The sequence below is a fragment of the Aphelocoma coerulescens genome, assembly GCF_041296385.1.
Source record: "Aphelocoma coerulescens isolate FSJ_1873_10779 chromosome Z unlocalized genomic scaffold, UR_Acoe_1.0 ChrZ, whole genome shotgun sequence".
Lineage (NCBI taxonomy): Eukaryota > Metazoa > Chordata > Aves > Passeriformes > Corvidae > Aphelocoma > Aphelocoma coerulescens.
The window spans coordinates 20,392,714-20,411,216 of NW_027184085.1; the positions used below are offsets into that span (position 1 = coordinate 20,392,714).

Consider the following 18,503-nt stretch of genomic DNA (forward strand, 5'->3'; position numbering starts at 1 on the left):
ATAGTTCTTTCAGCTTATAATATTTTGGAACTATTAATATTTTCCCTTAGAGTTAAGCATAGAACTTGTCAAAACAATGCTTTTACAAGAAGGTTTATCAAACCCTTCATATAGCTTAGCTACTCTTTTAACCAGAGATAGTATATCTGTCTATGTTTTTTAATGTTGTTGAAAGTAAAAATTCTGTTCTGTTGTAAATGTGTGACTAAATTTTTTGAGTTAAATTGAGAATTAGACCATAATAATTTTTCAGTTTTAGTAGTCTTAAGTTTCACTAATTTCAGTGCAACTGTGAATGCTGGGCACCTGTGGGAATTCAGGAAAACCTCAAGGTGTTTCTCAATTGTAACCAACACTTTTGCAGTACAATAAAATCATCTGTCATTTTGGAGGAAAAAAAAAATTTTTAAGGAATTTTTATTCTTTTCCTTTGCATTTAAGGAGGAGCATTTTAATCATGTTTATTCATGTATTTTGAAATAATTACCCAAATAACTGCATTCACCTCTCTTAGAGATACCGAGTACTATATGGTTGGTGTAAGAGCTCCCTCTATAGGTTTTATTGTAAATCTCAATCTTAGGAAAATACAAAGGAAAGTAAATTCCACTTCTTGTCTGTGCTTTATAAACATACTCAGTTGAACAAGATTACATGATTTTTAAAAAGCAGGATTTTATGGCAAGAAAGCCATCGACTTTAACAGTGGTTAAACCATGAGAATGTAATAGATTTACTATAGATTTTATAGACTTAAGTTTATTTTTACAAAAAGTTATACTTTTAATAGCAGCCGGATAAACTGCGTAACTTAAGCTACTGTTTTGTATAGGACTAACGCAGCATTTTCACTTTTGTAACTACATTTTATACAGCCAACAATGAGGTGCTGGTCTGTGTCTCTTGGGCGGGTGCTCAGTGCTGTGCTAGCTCTCATATATCCAGTTACACATAAGCTATTAAATAGCTCTGTTGCAAACACCATTTAGCACAGCATTGTGTAAGATTGTGTTATATGAGATTTCTCTTGAATAACTTAATGGTCTTCTTAAAAAAATCAGCTAGACTAACTGAACAGCTGACCTGGGGGGTAATATTAGGAGTTTGCATGAACTTTAGTTTGTAGATAAATATTATCTTGGTATATAACTATTAAATAATACTTAATATTAATTAATAATAAACATATCATAACCAGCATTCTGAAATTTATGTCTATACTAGTCCCAGTTAAGCATTTCTCATGGTATGGCATTGAACACACAGAAATAGAAAAACTGATAACACTTTAAAAGGAAATGTTAAACCCTCTACATAGAATTCAGGGATTATAAAAGAAATCTTTGTGCGCATTCACATCAGAGCATTTGGCTTTCAGAGATGAAAATGAAGCCTATATACATGCATAGAAGAAAATTGGTTGCAAACTAATGGAATTGTTGTGGTCATTATTGCAATTAAACACTAATTAAATAGTTTGAGACAATCAGTGAGGGTACTGGGCTGGAAATAATTCTCATTGTATAAACCTTGTACAATATTTTTCTTGGATACCACTGCTGTTACTCTGGATTTGCAAATGAGAGAAAAATTTTGCCTATAGTCCAATTACACATGTTCCATATTCTTGAGAAAACAAGAATAGGCCAGAACATGCATATATTATTGATGTTTCTAGTTCTTACTCTCATGCTGTTCATAAATATAGTTTGCAAAAAAACCACATAGATTTATGGCTGCAAAAAAAGTCAATTAAAATGCCTATTATTATGAATACTCTCCCAGCTTATTTGTAAATAGGAAGCCACTAATAAACCTGTATTGGTCCATGAGTTAAGCATCTTATATATAATTGCTGCCTTCCTAATCTGCACAGTTAAAAATCCTGTCACTAAGAGCAAAAATGTTTTTTAAAAAGTTTTCATCATGTTTGTTTCATAGAAATTTAATAGCTGTATAAGGAAAACACTGTTTGCTTACACCTGTGTGCAGGAGCTGAATTCTTTTTGTCAATGACACCTACAAAGGAACGTGGTAATTGTAAATAAACATTGCTAACAAAAGTCCTGCAATAGCCATGACTTTTGAGAGGTCTGAGGATTTCTAACATCAGAAATACTGCAGAGAAAAGTAGAATTGGCATATTTCAGTTTTATCTAAATCTGCTACAAGGAAATTACCTTGTCACAACATAGTGACTGTTTCTCTCAGGGATAGACTTGTGGTTAAATAATCCTAGTTTTCAGAAGAGCTAGACAAATTCAGCTTGACTTACCTGAGAAAGAGGAGTAGAACTTCTCTTTCTGTCTCCCTATCAAAAGAGCTCTCATCATTGAGCAGAAAAAGGTCATCATTACCATCTCTGGTGGCTTAAATTTTTTGCAGGTTCCACTTTGCACAAGAACATGTATGGGGGAATCCCCTTCAGGTGGAATAGACAAGTCAGTGGCTTCAGGACAGAAGAAACCTTGGTCACAGAGAAATCTTCAGACATCTAGGAAACTTAAGCAGAAACTGAATGGGCCTGTGTGTATATTGGTGGGACTCCAGGACTTAGGTATTGCATGAAATAAGCAATAAGTTTGAAGACTTAAATTTTGGACCTGCATACTAAATATGGAAACCAAATGGGTCTCTACACTCCTAAAGTTTTTTCTCTCAAAGTTTTTTTCAAAAAAAACTGTGTGTTCATTGAGAAAAGGGCTGCCACAGTAATTGATGCACACATTGCGGGGTGGCAGGGGGGAAGCAGAATTGTGGTTGAACCCTTTTGTTCTGCACTATAGCTTTATTCTGTGTGTACGATAAAATGCAGAAAGTATTGTGCATGATAATTTTTCAACAAATCAAGACTTCACAAGTACAAAAGTAGATGTGGCTTAAGAGAAATGGTCATATTATACTCTAGCCAAAAGAAATAAAGCTCCTAGGATGGGATGGTTTATTACAATGTGTTTGGTGTAGCTCCTGTAGTAACAGACCACAGCAATTGTAATTTATGCTCCAGTAATTTCCTGCCTCTTTGATGCTGTCCACTTTGTAATGGCTTGGCAGGTGGAACCTATCGTCCTTTGTCTCTTTTGACTAAATCCAGCATAACTTCTCTTCAATCTTTAGTCTTTTCCAACCTTTTGGGTTTTTTTTTCTTTTTTAGCCTTCTTTTCTTGTTTAAAGCATTCATGTTTTGTACAATAATTTTTTTTCATAACTGCACAACTTACCACTACTGTGATTCTAGCCCACAAAAGTGATACTTAATGCCTGATTTTACACATAGGCATGAGAATTGGTTCCTGGGTGTGAGTAAATTATTTTCTTGGTGTCCTAAGCGATTAATTGGAGGTGTAGGATTTCAGTTTTTGTTTTCAAGATTGTTGCTACTTTTCTGAAAAAAGTCTCATGCATCCAATTCTCCTGACAGTGCAGTATGATATCACTACGAATTTAAATACAGGGGGAAAACAAATTCAGGCAGAATGTATAGAACGAGTAGGCTAAACCTGACTTGTTTCTGGTGAGAGTGTCTTCAAAGTAGGGTTGATTCTGCTTGATACAGGATTTGTAACCTGAACAGGGACTGTTAAAGTAGCCCTGTAATCTCCTGCATTTTTGTCAAGACCAAGGGTAACTGAGACTGGATGGCAAAAGAATGCTTAAATCTCAAAGAAAATATTAATCCAAAGCTTTTTTTGAAGAGGGGAAAATATCTCCATCACTTATTTACCTGTTTTCTGAAAACATGCAGAGGAAACAATCAGGATATGCAGTCTTACCAAAGACAGCCCAAGTTTAGCAGTGTTAAGCCTAGAGTTTTACAGATCTAAAGAATGCTTTGTAAATACATTATCATAGAAAAAGCTTAATAGTTTTGTAAAGCAGATTCTGATGTGGTTGCTTGCAACAGTAAAGAAGTGGATTTTATGACCCTTACTTACATCCTTCTTATCTCATTCCTAATTATATTCTTCTGTTTTATTCCAGCCCAGAAGATGGTGAAATTCATCCTGAAATCTGTAGACTATACATCCAGTTGCAGTGTTGCTTAGAAATGTACACAACAGAAATGCTAAAGTCCATATGTCTGCTAGGATCACTGCAGTTTCATCGGAAAGGTACTGAATTGCACAAACACACAGAGAGATGCTAGTTTTAGAAAAAGAAAATCTTCTGGCTCATGAAAGACAAAACACTGTTCTGGTTTTGGCTGGGGTGGAGTTAATTTTCTTCATAGTAGCTATCATGGAGCTAAGTTTTGGATTTGCACTGGAAACAGTATTAATAACAGGAATATTTCAGTCATTGCTAAACCCACATGAGGTCAAGGCCTTTTCTGCTCTTCACCCTACCCCACCAGTGAGGGTGCTGAGGGGGCACAAGGAGTTGGGAGAGCACACAACCAGGACAGCTGACCCCAGCTGACCCAGGGGATATCCCAGACCGTATGGCATCGTGCTCAGCATATAAAGAGAGGGGGGAGGATGAAGGAAGGGGAGGGCATCCAAAGTGATGGCATTTGTCTTCCCAAGTCATCATTACTCATGAGATAGCCTTGTTTTCCTGGGGATGGCTGAACACCTCCCTACACCCATTGGGAGTGGTGAATAAATTCCTTGTTTTGCTTTGCTTGCATGCATGGCTTTTGTTTTACTTATTAAACTGCCTGTACCTCAGCCCATGAGTTTTCAACCTTTCAGTAGTCTCCGTCATCCCACCAGGGGCAAGTGAGCAGCTCTGTGGGACTTAATTAATGTCCGAGGTTAAACCACAACAAGCACCAAATTGTAAAACAAATTATATATTTCTGTAATAGGTTTTCAGTTACTAAAAAGGAGCTCTATTTCTGTTTATCATCATTCTTACAGAAGTGTGTCCTATCAGGTATGTATCACTAATGTCCTCACCATTAAAAAGTCTGATTCTTTTTAAAAAAGAGTATTCCCTTAAGTTTTGGCTGTCATTAATCAGACAAGTGGGCAAACTTAGTAATGTTATTAGATATATTTGTTGGGCAAGATATGTTATTAATAGTGTTGCTGTTACTATTCATTTTCTTAACTCATTGCTGTTTCCAGTAAATTGTTCTTATCTTAACCCATGAGCTTCACCTTTTGTGCCTCCAGTTCTCAACTCCATCCTGTCCCAACAAGAAAAAGGGAGGGAAAGAGGGAGAAAGAGAGAGAGAGAGAGTGGCCTACAGTTTGGGAGAGTGTCAGTGATAGCACTAAATTGGGGAGTGCCATTCCTAAAACACTGCCATAGCAAAAAATAGATAAATATGGTTTAAAAGATGCCTACCTTTATAAAAGCAGATACTAGATTTGGAATGGAAATTTCGCTTCAGTGAAAATGCATCTCTCTAATCATTTCATATTTGATTAGCTGCCTACTGAAAGGAAGATGTAGAAATGCTGATAATTTACTGAACAGTTTACTTAGTAACCTCATTGCTCAGTGATGGCACACGCTGATTAGGGCTGTATCTGTGCTGATTGTAACTACTCTTTCCCCAGATAGTATCTCATCAATGAAAAACTGGGTAAAGACAAGACAAAGTTCTGTAATGAACTGTAATAAAGGTCTTGTAATGAGCCTTTTGAATTTCCTGTCATGCTAAAATATCCTGTAGTGTACTTTTCATATCTGGCTGTAGAATACTGCTAAAGCCAGGGATATTTTTATTATTAAGTAAGAATGAGAGATTTATAACTGCTTAACTGAGCTTGTAAATTATTTTCTCTAGTTTGATCCTCAGCATTATTTAACTAAATTGATTTAATTTCATACTAAAAGCATTTTCTTCTTCTTAAAGTTAAAAAAAAGCTGAATTGCTGGTGAGAAGAGGAAGAATACATCATTGCAACTAAAACTATTGAAAATCTTTCCACTGACTAAATTGAAAGTAAAATTTAGGGTTCGTATCCATTTTTGAAGTATCTATTACAGAAGATAGCCTTACCTGCCACTGTAAGGATGAGAAGATTTAAAAGCTTTTGTTTCCCTGTAGGCTCTTACCAGGGTAGAAATGTTAAGCCTAAATCATACATTATTCAAGAAAAGCCCTGTATTATTAGATGATTCTTTAACTGCTTTCAAGTGACTGAGCAAATGATCTGAAATTCAAGAAAGGCTTCATGAATTGCTCACAATGTAACAGAATTACTGGTAAAGAGCTTTTTTCAGTTGAAAAGAAATCTGTGTTGTTCATTCTGGCAAATCTGCAAGAGCTTGTCTTTGTGCTAACAAAAAGAACATTATGGTTTCTGCTTCTGTCCTCAAGCTGAGAGAAAGAACCTTTACTATTATTTCATCTAGTGCTTTTATTGTTTCTATTGAAACACCTTTCACATCCCTGAAGGATGCATCCTGACAGCATGTCACCAAAGGTCAGGTCAGGGTTCCACCATAAAACTTAAAAATAATGGAACAATCTTCTAATACCCTGTTTCATCAGTAACACCTTGTGGTATCAGTGGCAAATGGATGGTTTACCTGAAACATTTTAAATGAAAAAGTAATATGTGGAGATTTTAGTAACATTGTGTTATGGACTTCTTGTGGTGGGAAAAAATAAGGAAACTTGTATGACTGAACAATGACAACTGTACCATATTAATCACCTTAAAATAACAGCATAAGCTGCAGTTAAGGACAAGAAAAATTTGAAAGTTAAACCTACGGGGTTTTTACAGAGTAAAACATGTAATCTGTGAAGCAGGCTTAGTCTGCTGTTCCACAAGCAATTGAGTCACCGTTCAGCATAACAGTTTGTAACCACCAGAAAGGTCTTGGTCTCTTTCTCTATGTCTCCCCTCCCTTATAATGCCTTCACTTCTTCCTCCTTTCCACTGCTATTGGAAAAGGAGTGATATGATCCTCCTCCTCTGGCACTTGCTCCTGAACTTGTAGGGTTTTTGACTGACCTTATTTAAATCACTTCATAAGAAAACATCACATTTTATTTTCCCTTTTGTTGGGGTAATCCTCTACCAATTCAATGGCTAAAGTGGATCACAGAAGGATTTGGCAAAGCACAAGTTAGCAATGGATGCCAATAAGCAAGCAAAGAAGGGATACAGGACATTCTTTTATAGAGGCTAAACTTGTTATGGTCGATTCATGCACTCTCTAGGATTCACAGTTAGGTAACTGTGGGCTTCCTACTGGCTTTGAAGAGTATTAAAACATTAAGCAAGTATCTTCTGTAGGATAGGCAACATCTGGTTTGAGACAGGTACCTAAGAATAACTTGTTTTTCTTTTTTTCAAAGGAATAATTTACCAGAATGCAACTGTTTGGAAAACTTGCCCAAAAACATTATCTTATGATCCAGGAATTTCTAGATTTGAAAAACAAGGTTACCTACCTGATAGCTGGGATATGTATTTGTGATGTGGAAGAGCAGTATACCATCATCTGCAGTCTTGGTTTTAGTGTCCCACAAAAATGGGCTGAATGACCACTGCTCTATTAGCTGGTCTTGCTCTTCATGTACTTTGTCAAACCTTACAGGAACTGCTCAGATTTGTCCTGATGTCAAAATTTTTCAAATTGCAAAAATGGTGAAATGAAAAAACATTTCCTACTCATCTTTTTGTACTGCTGGTTTGAATGTTGACATTTGTCTGGGATGCACTCCAGTGTGAATTTTCTTCTGTATTTGGTGCCAGAATTGTAGCTGCCGCTACAGAAAAGGAATGCTATCAGGCAATCCAAAGGAGATTTGCAAGATTACCAAAATATCCTACCAATGGTTAGCTCTCTTGAGTGTTCCACTATCATGATCCAATCCTTTATCCTGTTCTCTTCCTCACAAAAGCCCTGGAAGATCTGTCATGAAGTCCCCCTTCAATTTCAGCACTATATTTAATTCCATACAGTGAGAATGAATTAGGTAGGTGTCAACACAGAAATTCAGAACATAATCCATTTGAGCTGTGGGTGGTGCCAGCCTTATATTGCTGTTAAATCATAAAGTACAAAATTTCACATTTTTGTCTTTTGTTTTCCCTTGGTATTACTGTAGTACTAGGAGACATGGATTGCAGTATTCTTTAATGTCAAAGTTTTGAAGTTGTTTCCAAAATGTATGTTGTAGTTTCCTCACTTCTTGTTCTGTCTTCTGGCTTTTATTTTGTGTTGCATGAGAGCTAGTGGAGTTTAACTGAACCCCTTCAAACTGGTCAGAGAAATATATGGCAGCTCTCAGGTTTGTAGCTTGGTGTGGTCTGCTCTGCTTCTGAACAGTTCTTACTCAGAGTTTGCATTTAAGCAGTCTTTTTCTCCATTTGTATTGTGCAAGGTCAAGTTCAAAGCATGAATTAGATATTTGAGTATCCATTTTAATCAATAAATAATAAGGATACATGTTTTGTTTAAATATTTTAAAGGAAAAGAACCTTGCGGCCCACCCAAGATCTTAGATACTAAAGTGGAGGAGAGTTCCGAAGTACCGATTTTAGAAGACACATCATTATCACCAACAGATATTCAACAGCATCTATGGCAGGTTTCCACAGATATTGAAAACACTGAAAGGTATGTGTAGCACTTCATTCCTAAACAAATTTCTTCCTAGAATTTATGTAGTCTCTTTTAATTTGACAACCAGTGTTACTCCTATGAAAAGTATGAGTAAAATAAATAACCTGTTACCTTTTCTGGTACATTTAACAGAGTTTCTGATTTTATACCTGAAATCTGCTGGACTCCAGTTCTGCATTCCTAAATCAAAAACACAGAATCTAGTTCATTTCAGTTAGTTCTGCTCATAGGTTTAAATTTGGAAGTTTTAGGAGGGGAGGGGAATGTAATCTATAGGTCTGTCGTAGTGGTGTTCTCTTACCCTCTTAACTATGCAGTTGAAAGACAAAAATGAAACTGTTTACTAGAGAGTAATACTGATGGCCAATATTTCTTTGGAAAAAATACTATTTTGAGGCTTTGTATATTAAATTGCTGCAGAGATTTGAATTGTTGTCATGCTTATTTACATAAAGCCAAGTTCTGTCCTACAGAGGCCATAATGTGGAGAATAAAACAGAGCAATTTTTTACTAATTGTGCTCCTGCATTTCTAGGAACCATTTTATGTGTAGATGAATTAAGCAAGACCGTATTGGTTTTAAATCCTGAAAGCATTAAGACGTTACAAGCCTATAGGTCTATCATCAATGTGTAAAACAGAAACCATTTTGAAACTTCTGGCCTCTTTCAAAACATATCAAAATATAATTAGCTTTTGGAGATGATGTGTTATTATCATATTTTCCATCATCTGCCTTTCAGAAAATCTAGTGCCAGAGTCCTCCTAAGGCAGGAGGACAGATAGCCTTGTTTTTAAAATTTTCATTTAATATGCAGTGTTAAGTATCATGGGTTAGTTGCATGTATTATAATTTTCTTCTGAACAGTGAAACACATTCATGGCACAAGCTACAAAATGCTGATAAGGGGTATGAAGTTGACATTAATACTAGCTAATACTAATTTTAAGACATATTGTGTGTTTTGCCGCTAGGATCACATCGTGCCCCCAAAGGCTTTTAATATGAAATATTCAAGTGCCAGAATAGATCATAAATTTGAACAAGGAAAAGCTAGTATCAGACTGTCATAAAAGTGCTCCCCTGTTAATTTTATTGCCATTTTTTTTGATATGCATCTTCTGATACGTGTATGTAGACCAAATGCTTGCTGAATAGATTTTTGTATTTATTGCTCCACTGTTTTAGCATATAAAGCTATACTGTGAGCTACTCCCCATGCAGTCTTCAACTGTTGTTCCATTGTATCTTTTTAAACTGTTGTATCCACAGAGATATGAGAGAAATGAAAAACCTTTTAAGTAAACTCAGGGAGACTATGCCTTTACCACTGAAAAATCAAGGTAGGTTTTGAATTTCTTCATTTAAGAAAAATTAAGATAATTAAAGGGTTTGCCTTCCTTTAGATACAAAAAAATCTAGGGCTCTTTAAGAGGGACTACAAAACAAAAAATCTAGGAAAAATCTCTTACCTGCTGATTCAGTGGAGCCAGAATCTAGTATGTGATCTTTGGCCTCTTGAGTTTCACATTAGGTATCTGGAATTTTATAGGTATGGTATCTACACATAAAATGATGAACTTTTCCTGGTGATATGAAGGTAGAAGCACAACTACTTCCCAGTGTCAGGAGTCCTTCTTTCTCAAAGGTAATGAAGGTGCAAATTTCACAGACTATGACAGGGATCCTTCTGAGTGATGGGTTTGCTTCACCCCTACAAGGCTTGTAGCTTCTGTGACCTGACACTCACTCTGCAGAAAAGCTACTTGCTTTGAGTCTGCCACCAGCCTGCTTTTGCCATAGACAGCTATCAGGCACCCGATACAAATGCACAGGTGGGCAAGATCTCCATGCTATGCATGTATTTAGCAATGGGTCTTCATTTTGTTGTGTGCTAAATACTTCACATCCACAGGCACTCTCTTTGTTCATGAGAACAGCATTAAACAGATACTAATTTTTCTTTTTGATTTCTTCTTGATAATGGGTGTTCCTTAATGTGGTGCAGTCTTTGCGCAGTGGCAGCTGATGAAATATGCTGATTTTGTCCTAGATCTCATCCCGAGTAACTAAGCAGCCTAGCATTCATCATAATATGCTAAGAGATGAATATAGAGTGATTGGGTTCATTATAACAAGTAGGATTTCATGGCAGGATGGCTTGATGGAAAACTATGTTGAAAGGAGAAAGGGCATCACTTGTGATACAGACCATTGTAAAGACTGGAAGAGTGATAAGAAGTCTACGCCTAGTCTAGAAGAAAAGAGCATGCTGGAAATAAGGAAGGGAAAGACAAATTGGGGGGATATAAAGCACAGAGAAACTTGAATTCATAGCAGAGATAAAAGCGTACAGGATTCTTCTTTGCTGCCTGGTGTCTACACTGCCCTTCAGCACTGACCAGAAAATCACTGACACCCTGTGCAGCAGGATAGGAAGCATCCCAGAGTTTTAAAACTCTGAGATATGCCCCAGGATCAGGTAATCATAATTATTATGGAGATGCTGTTAACCAGCATTGTAAGACTCTCAAATGCAAAATTTATTTACTTGCTCTGTGCTCTATGGGAGCTATTGATGCCTTTTCCTGGTCTTAAAATCAAGAGTCATACACGGTTAGAAGGGGAAAAGGGATTTTACCTTGGTATTTATTTTAAGGATCCTCAGGTGCACACGTCCAGGTCATATGCATCAAGATGCACCCCGCCAAGTCTGCCCCCAAAGATCAGGTATAACATTATAGGTTTTACTAATTAGCATATCTATCAAAGATTCCCCAATGAGAGGCTTAAGTGAGCGCCCCTCCCCAAGGAACCTTCCCCTGGATGGTTCTATCTTGGTTTACAGAATGTGTTCTGGAGAGAACCTTGGGGTCTGGGGCACACTGATCCCTAGCTATGAAGCTTCTAAAATGTTTAGTCTCTTAGCTTGACAAGTCCAAGAATGTAGGCAAAAAGCACTAAGAATACAGAAGTTGTAAAAAGGTATAACGGGTAAAAAAGAAAAGGCAAAAAATCTTCATGGCATCACTATCACGTCATAAAGAGTTGTCAGGCATTGGAATGACTGCCCACGGAGGTGGTGGAGGTGTTGAAAGGACTGGACCTGGCACTTAGTGCTATGGTCTGGTTGGTATGGTGGTGATGAGTTAGAGGTTAGACTCAATCTTAGAGATCTTCTCCAGCAAATGATTCTGTGATCACGTAGGTGCTGTTAGGACACATAAATTATATGAACTCTTTCCTGTGTAATCTCTGCATATGTGTACATGCTTGTGTTAAAATGTGGGGGTTTTCATCACAGATGATAGCAGCCTCCTAAACTTGACTCCATATCCACTGGTAAGAAGACGGAAGCGAAGATTCTTCGGACTGTGTTGTCTTGTCTCAAGTTAGAAGATTAAGCACAGAAGCACCAAGGAAATCATGACTCTGATTAAACCACTATTATTTGACTACTGAAAAGATGAAGGTGGCTAATCTTGATTACAAAGTACATTTTCTACACTAGGCTATTCATTTTTGTCTTCTGGTCCATCCCCCTTTTCAAATAAGGGTTTTAATAGTTTTAAGTTACAGTGGTCCAAAAATGGCTGTGGAATAGATCTAGCATATTTAAATCTTTTTGAAGTATGTTTTGCATGCTTACTTTCAGTCACTCAAGACACATGAATTATGGTTCATAGATAATTTTAGAGGGGTTTTTTTAAGTGTTTGAGCTGCATAAAGTTTGTGCATAGTACAGTACTCTTACTAGTATCATATTAAAATCATACTCTTAACAGTTTTTAAGTCTAGGAAAAGAACATTTGATCATTCTCTCACAGTCTTTAAACATAGGAAACTATTTAAGAGCAAAACTATTAAAGTTCTAAGACATTCAAACAATATTGTAACAGAATTTGTACAAAATCTCCAGTTGCTTTTTGTGCTCTCATTCATATTTAGTCTTCCACCGTATCTCAACTTCAGAGCTTTATAGAAAAATATCTTAATTTATGATACACAAACCATATATGAAAATAGTTAGGACTTGTAAATACAGAGAAATCATAATATCTACAAACTGTATAATGCATAGAAGCAACAGATTTCCTTTTAAGCCAATAGTGTATCTACAAGATTTTGGAAAAAATAAATAATTTATTAAAAGAAGGTGTATTAAAATAGACAATGTAAAACACAACATCAGCCCATTATGTTGCCAGTAGAATTCAAAGCATGGTGTCTGCATATCTCTAAGTACTGATCTAATAAGGCATGCCAGAATTATCTCAGACTGTAAGATATTAAACGTTTTACATTGTTAATAAAGTTTTTTATTTAAATTGAATGTTGTCGTGTTTCTAGTTGTATTGCCAGACTATGTATTTTTTTCTAATTTTGTTGTCCGAGTACTACAAAAATTCGTGATAGTATTTCCATTTCAACAAGAATGTTTACAAAGATAAAAAAATATGTGTGACTGAATTCTTTAAATAGCACAGAAAAAGGTAACTTCAGTGTGTTTGAAGATTTCAGGTCATGAACTATTCTTAGGCATACATACTCCTAAGCATGTAAAATGGGGAGATCCCTACACACACAAAACTCTGCTTGTCAGAGCAAACACATTTTTAAGAAGAATGGAATCGAAGTCCACAGCACGTTTTTGCAGTTAATTCTTTAAAGCGTTCCACACATTTCTCATGAACCTTGTGCTCGCTAATCAGAGCTGTTGTCCGTAAGAGGCAGCACCGACATGTTTTCATTGGAAGTCTTGACACTGAACCGTGCCATAAATCAAATCTCTTCTGATGGGAGAGGGTGTTTTAAAGTCCTTGCAAGGAGTTTGAGAGACAAACAGAGACTTTCCTGGAGTTTCACTGCTGCCAGATAGTTGTTTATTAAGTCTTACCAGAGAAATAGAGTCACTAGCATGACCCAGGCATAACACAGAGCAGAGAATGCAGGAGAAAAGTCCAATTACCAAGATTTACACAGCCTTTTAAAGATAATTTAACCAATGGTTACTAAAAACATACATTATTTTCACTTTCATACCAATTATTCAGTAACACAGCCAGGAACTGCAGAATTTTTTGCCCAGTCTTCCCAAATTACTTTTACTGCATGTTACAAATAAAGTATGTAATTCGTGCTATTATGTATAAAACTGAAATGTAATAAGACCATGCAGAGACAGAGTTTCAGAATCCCTCCACCAGCCTGGCTGAGAGAAAAATTTCACATTAAAAGAAGTTCTCTCCCAGATGTAATCAGTAAGTGAGGATTCCACCCAGGTGGGGTTGGATCTTATCGCCAGGACATTGACACCATGATGACTTGATCACCACCTTCTGATATCTACATCTCATCTGATAAGGAATCGGACATTCCGGGAAATAAAAATAACTGTTCCAGGAACCAGAGATGGCCCATTCATCACCCAGGATGGACAATTTATCAGACCCAGGAAAGGCTTTGTGCAGCCCAACTTCGGGACAAGAAAACATCATGAATATGCTAAATTGTGAGAAAAATAGAATTAATTCGGACTCTGCCCAAAAACTGTATAAGAAGGGACCAGCCGAAGCAGCACTCGTGAACTTGGGAGGTCTGATGCGATAGAGATCAGATCTATGTGTGTTCACCCAGCTCCGACCCCGGGCTTGGAGCTGCTTTTCTCGATCATGGCTTTTGAGACCGATATTTCAGTCGCATAAGAAATATTGTTTCTTTATAAATTTTGATTGGGCAGTTCTGTTTATCTCACTGCAGAATATCAAGTAGTAGAAGAAGAAGAAGGTTTGGAGAACAACAATCCTCCATTTTGATGTATTTTGCTCTTACCTATTTACTACAAAGAGAAGCCCAAAACCTATAAATTTTTCACTCTGTGACAATCTTACATAGTAGTCTATCACCTGATTCACACAATTGTATTTTCTAGTTCTTTTCTGATCATAGGCAGTTTTTTTCCAAGGTTGGAGGTCAAAACAGTGTTGTTCAGGGGGGTAAAACCCCTTCAAAACAGGCAGAGAAATATTCTCAGCATTCTAGGTTCCTACATCGTCTCAAACCAACAGACTCACTCTGTGACTCCATCCTCACAGATACACAAGTTTTTGCAACTGTTAAAACTTTGTGAAAACAACTCCTGATGTCCAATGGCTATTAAAATTACTGTCTGGAAAGTTGATCAGTAGTTACAATTAACCGATTAATTTCTGTTCAGCATAAGTGAAAAAGACAGACATTAATGCCAAAAAGAAAAGTATATGAATTCAAGACTGAATGTACAGCGATGCCATGAGAAAGAAAGGGGGAAAGATTTCACGCAAGATTTCTTTAAAAGTCCTGTTACATTGGTACACACAGAGAATCAGATGGGCAGATAAAGCAGTGAGCTTGTCTAATGCAGTACCTGCCCACAGAGCATCACAAGGAATTTCATATGCGAAGTTACATGACGGCTCACATCTTTGTGTTTTAACCACAGCTATGCAATGGAATATTTGTCATGGTTTAGCGTAGTTTGGGTTTTTAGTTAAAGAGGGCTTCATCAGCCACGGAAGTGATTCTCTTGCAAACAGGTGCTTACAGCTTCCTGTAGACACAATGGAACTAATCAACTGGCTAATTTGAATATTGGCAACTTTTTAAAGCCACTTAAGAAGCTTGGTACACCTCTGTGATCCACATTTAAGAATGAACAAACCCTAGGAAAGCTCTCTCCTCTTGCTTATGGCTTTTGGACAGGTAACTGGGGGGCCCGCGTGGCCAAGCAGGGCAGTAGCGTGGCTTGGCTGAGATCTCAGCCGCTTCTGCTCGCTGGACACCCGGCGCAGCTCCCTCAGCGCAGGCCAGGCCAGCTGGGAGACAGCCATCCCAGAGCCCCCGCAGCCCTGCTCCGTGCAGGCGGCCCCACGGGGCAGCAAGGCCGGGCCAGCCCTTACCCAGTGTGGCCGAAATTCACCTGGGCCGCTGCCTGGCAAAGGTCACGTGACCAACAGCGATAAGGGAATTCCAGCTATGGGGCCTGGGTGAGATTAACCCTTTTAGTGTTGTAAGAGTCTCCAGAACAGATGAAGCCTGCAGACATCAATCCCCTCCCAAGTCAAAAGAGAGGGAAAGGTGAAGGCATGTGAAGAAAACACCATAAAGACACCAAAGTCAGTGAAGAAGGAAGAGCTGAAACCCTAAGGAAGGAGAAAGAGGAGATGCTTCAAGCTTAGAAGTTGAAATTCTGTTGTAAAGCTATGGTGATGGACTATGACACATCAGAGTACCCACTGCAATTTCATGAAAGCATGGGGGGGTGGAGCGTTCAAATTGAAATTGTGAGCAAAAGTACCTGTGCTGAAATGAGCAAATGTTGAAGTAGCTGTGATTTGATGAGAAGCTTGAACAGAGAGAGATGAAAGTGATGAAGACCCTTGCTCCCAGGGAAGGAGAAGACCTCTGTTCGTAGATATGAAGATGCTCCCAGAGATAGGTGAAGAGAACCTTTGTTTCTGAGCAGCTCAACCTTAAAATGGTACCCCAGTAGCTCAAGATTGGACCCTCGAAAGCAGTTGTGAGGAAAGCTGTAAGTCAGGGGAAGGGACTCTCACGTGTGAGCAGAGAACCAACCTGGGCGGCTGTCTCGCTGTGATACTGAAGCCATGAGAGAATTGTTTCTTGTGGAGATGTCTCCATAGCATGAGCAAGAGAGACTCCTCTCCCTAAGTGAGCTGAAAAAAGATTATTATAGAGGTGGTAAACTGACTGAAAATCTCAAGGGTTGTCTTTTTACATTGTCTGTGGGAGAAGGGAGAAAGGTGGGGGGAGGAGAAGTGTTCTGAAGGTTTAGTCTGACTTCTTTAAGTCTGTTAATAAACTTCTTTGTATTCTTTTTTGTGCCTGCGTTGCTTTCCCCTAATTCTTATCTCACAGAAGGAAAATAAGTAAGTAATGGATATTTGTGTCTGCTTTGCTTTCCCCTAATTCTTATCTCACAGAAGGAAAATAAGTAAGTAATGGATATTTTGAACCGAACCACTACAATATACATTAGTAAGACAAATGTATAAACATTTTAGTTAATTTTACAAAGCTCTTGACATCAGTCATATCACAATGAGTTCCATAACTTCAGCACATTCTGTGATAGATATGTTGTCTTCAAAGCCCTTTGAGATTGGAGTATATTTAAGTTTACAGTAATAAGTAATAATACATCCTTGTACCTTTTGTTGTTCTGGAAATTTCAGCAGTGTTTATTTTTCCTCAACTAAAGACTACTAAAATCGCAGTCTTTGCTCATTTTGAAGCCTTTCTATAATTCTAGGCAATCCAGCATCTTACCTGAAGCCCTTTGTGTTACACTTTCTACTAATCCTAATTGGACACATGTAATTCTCAAGCTGTATGGTCACTTAATGAATACTGGTGATCAAGGGTGAATGGAATGTCCTCCAGTTATCCCTTAGCAGATTGTGATATGAACCAAGTCCTGGTAAGTTTCTGAACTGAGGAGGTGTCAAGGGATAATTTGGTGTACTTGGGAATGCAGAGGATCATCTTTTACTAAGTAAAAGGAAACAAAACTTTTTTTAATGCCCAGAACATCATGTTGGTAAAAGAAAGATAAAAGTTAATGATGTGACTACATTTTAGTTTAATGGAATAGGGCAGTATGGGATCAAAGTTTAGAAGTTCCCTCAGCAAAATGACATACAAATTATTTAGAGATTATTTAGAACCATTATTTGTTTACTTTCCAGGTATTTAAAAGACACCCCCAACTTCACATTAATAAACTTCCAAATACATGGAAACAAGCAGCTCAGGGAGAATACTGAGGAAAGCAGCACTTGCTTTCTAAATCCTTGGAGTTTGAACATTTTAGTTGAAAGTGTTAAAAGTTAAAGGCGCCATAACTCTTTTGCAGGGTAAGAAACAAGTAAAAATTCCTCTTCCCACCAAATATGTCAAGTTTCACCAACTCTTTTTTTTTACTAAAACTTTGCACAGCTCCAGCTATTCAAAACCAGATTCTTTATAACCACTACCCACTAGTAGCACCTTTTTTTCACAGATATTTCATGTAATAAAAAATACCAATCTAAGAAGTGAAACATCTATGTACACTGTAAAGTCTAAATTTTTCAGAGCAGAAGCAAAATACAAGCTTACAGCAGAAGACAGCAAACACATACTGCAGGTTGCACGTTAACTTACCCAAAACAAAAAGTTACCATGCAAAATCTGCATGTTAACTTATATAATATGTCCAAGTATACCCAATACAACCTAGAAAATCTTTGTCAGAAAATGGGGAAAATACAATAACCAACTTCTATCCCATTTGAGGAATAAACATAGAGTGGTGCATTAAATGCCTATTAGTCTTACATCAGTATAAAGGTGAAATTCCTTACTGCCTATGTAAGAGATATGCTACCTATTGTCCAGCTTCATGGACAAGAGGCAAGAGAAGCTAAAGAAACATCTACTTCTGCTCGTTCTTACTCATAAGTTACCTCAAACCTCAGCCAATGAAGAGATTTGTGGCATTATTTTGGGAAGTTTGTGGTCCTGTTTTAAGTTCTAGGACCTTGAAGGCACTGACCGACGTGGGAAAAGTTACCCTTTACCAGCAGAACCAACCTTTTCTGCTTCAAAAAGAAGTGAGCTAGGCTAAATGCAGGTGGGCAGGACATATTTTCTAGGGATCATGGTGTAGCAAAAGTTGTAACAGTTACTTTTAACTGTTGTACAGCTGAGTAATTAATCTCAAACCTAAAAGTATTTCCCCTGAGATTCTATTTTCTTGTAGCAGTTTTACAAAAATTGCCCCAGTCATAAGTCAAGAGGTTAACTTTACTCCTTAGTTGGTAGTTGTACCTTCTAATGTGTTTGGGTTTTTCAACATAGGCTGTTCCCAGCATATGCATAATTGTACTAGTTTGAAAACAAACCAGTGGGAGGCACCAAG

The 18,503-nt window shown here is 37.4% G+C and overlaps 1 protein-coding gene across 4 annotated transcripts in view; it reads left to right on the plus strand.

Moving 5' to 3' along the window:
* The window catches only part of RGS7BP (regulator of G protein signaling 7 binding protein), a 32,055-nt gene extending 19,180 nt beyond the window's left edge, over window positions 1–12,875 (plus strand). For 3 of the 4 annotated variants that reach the window (XM_069001080.1, XM_069001081.1, XM_069001083.1), the window contains exons 3-6: window positions 3,982–4,112; window positions 8,388–8,535; window positions 9,815–9,885; window positions 11,847–12,875. In XM_069001080.1, the coding sequence (XP_068857181.1) occupies window positions 3,982–4,112; window positions 8,388–8,535; window positions 9,815–9,885; window positions 11,847–11,938 (442 nt within the window). In that variant the 3' untranslated portion in view covers window positions 11,939–12,875. Of the gene's footprint in view, window positions 1–1,976; window positions 2,558–3,981; window positions 4,113–8,387; window positions 8,536–9,814; window positions 9,886–11,846 lie in introns of those variants that run through there. The other variant, XM_069001084.1, reaches the window with a different exon arrangement.
* The last annotated feature ends 5,628 nt before the right edge of the window (window positions 12,876–18,503 follow it).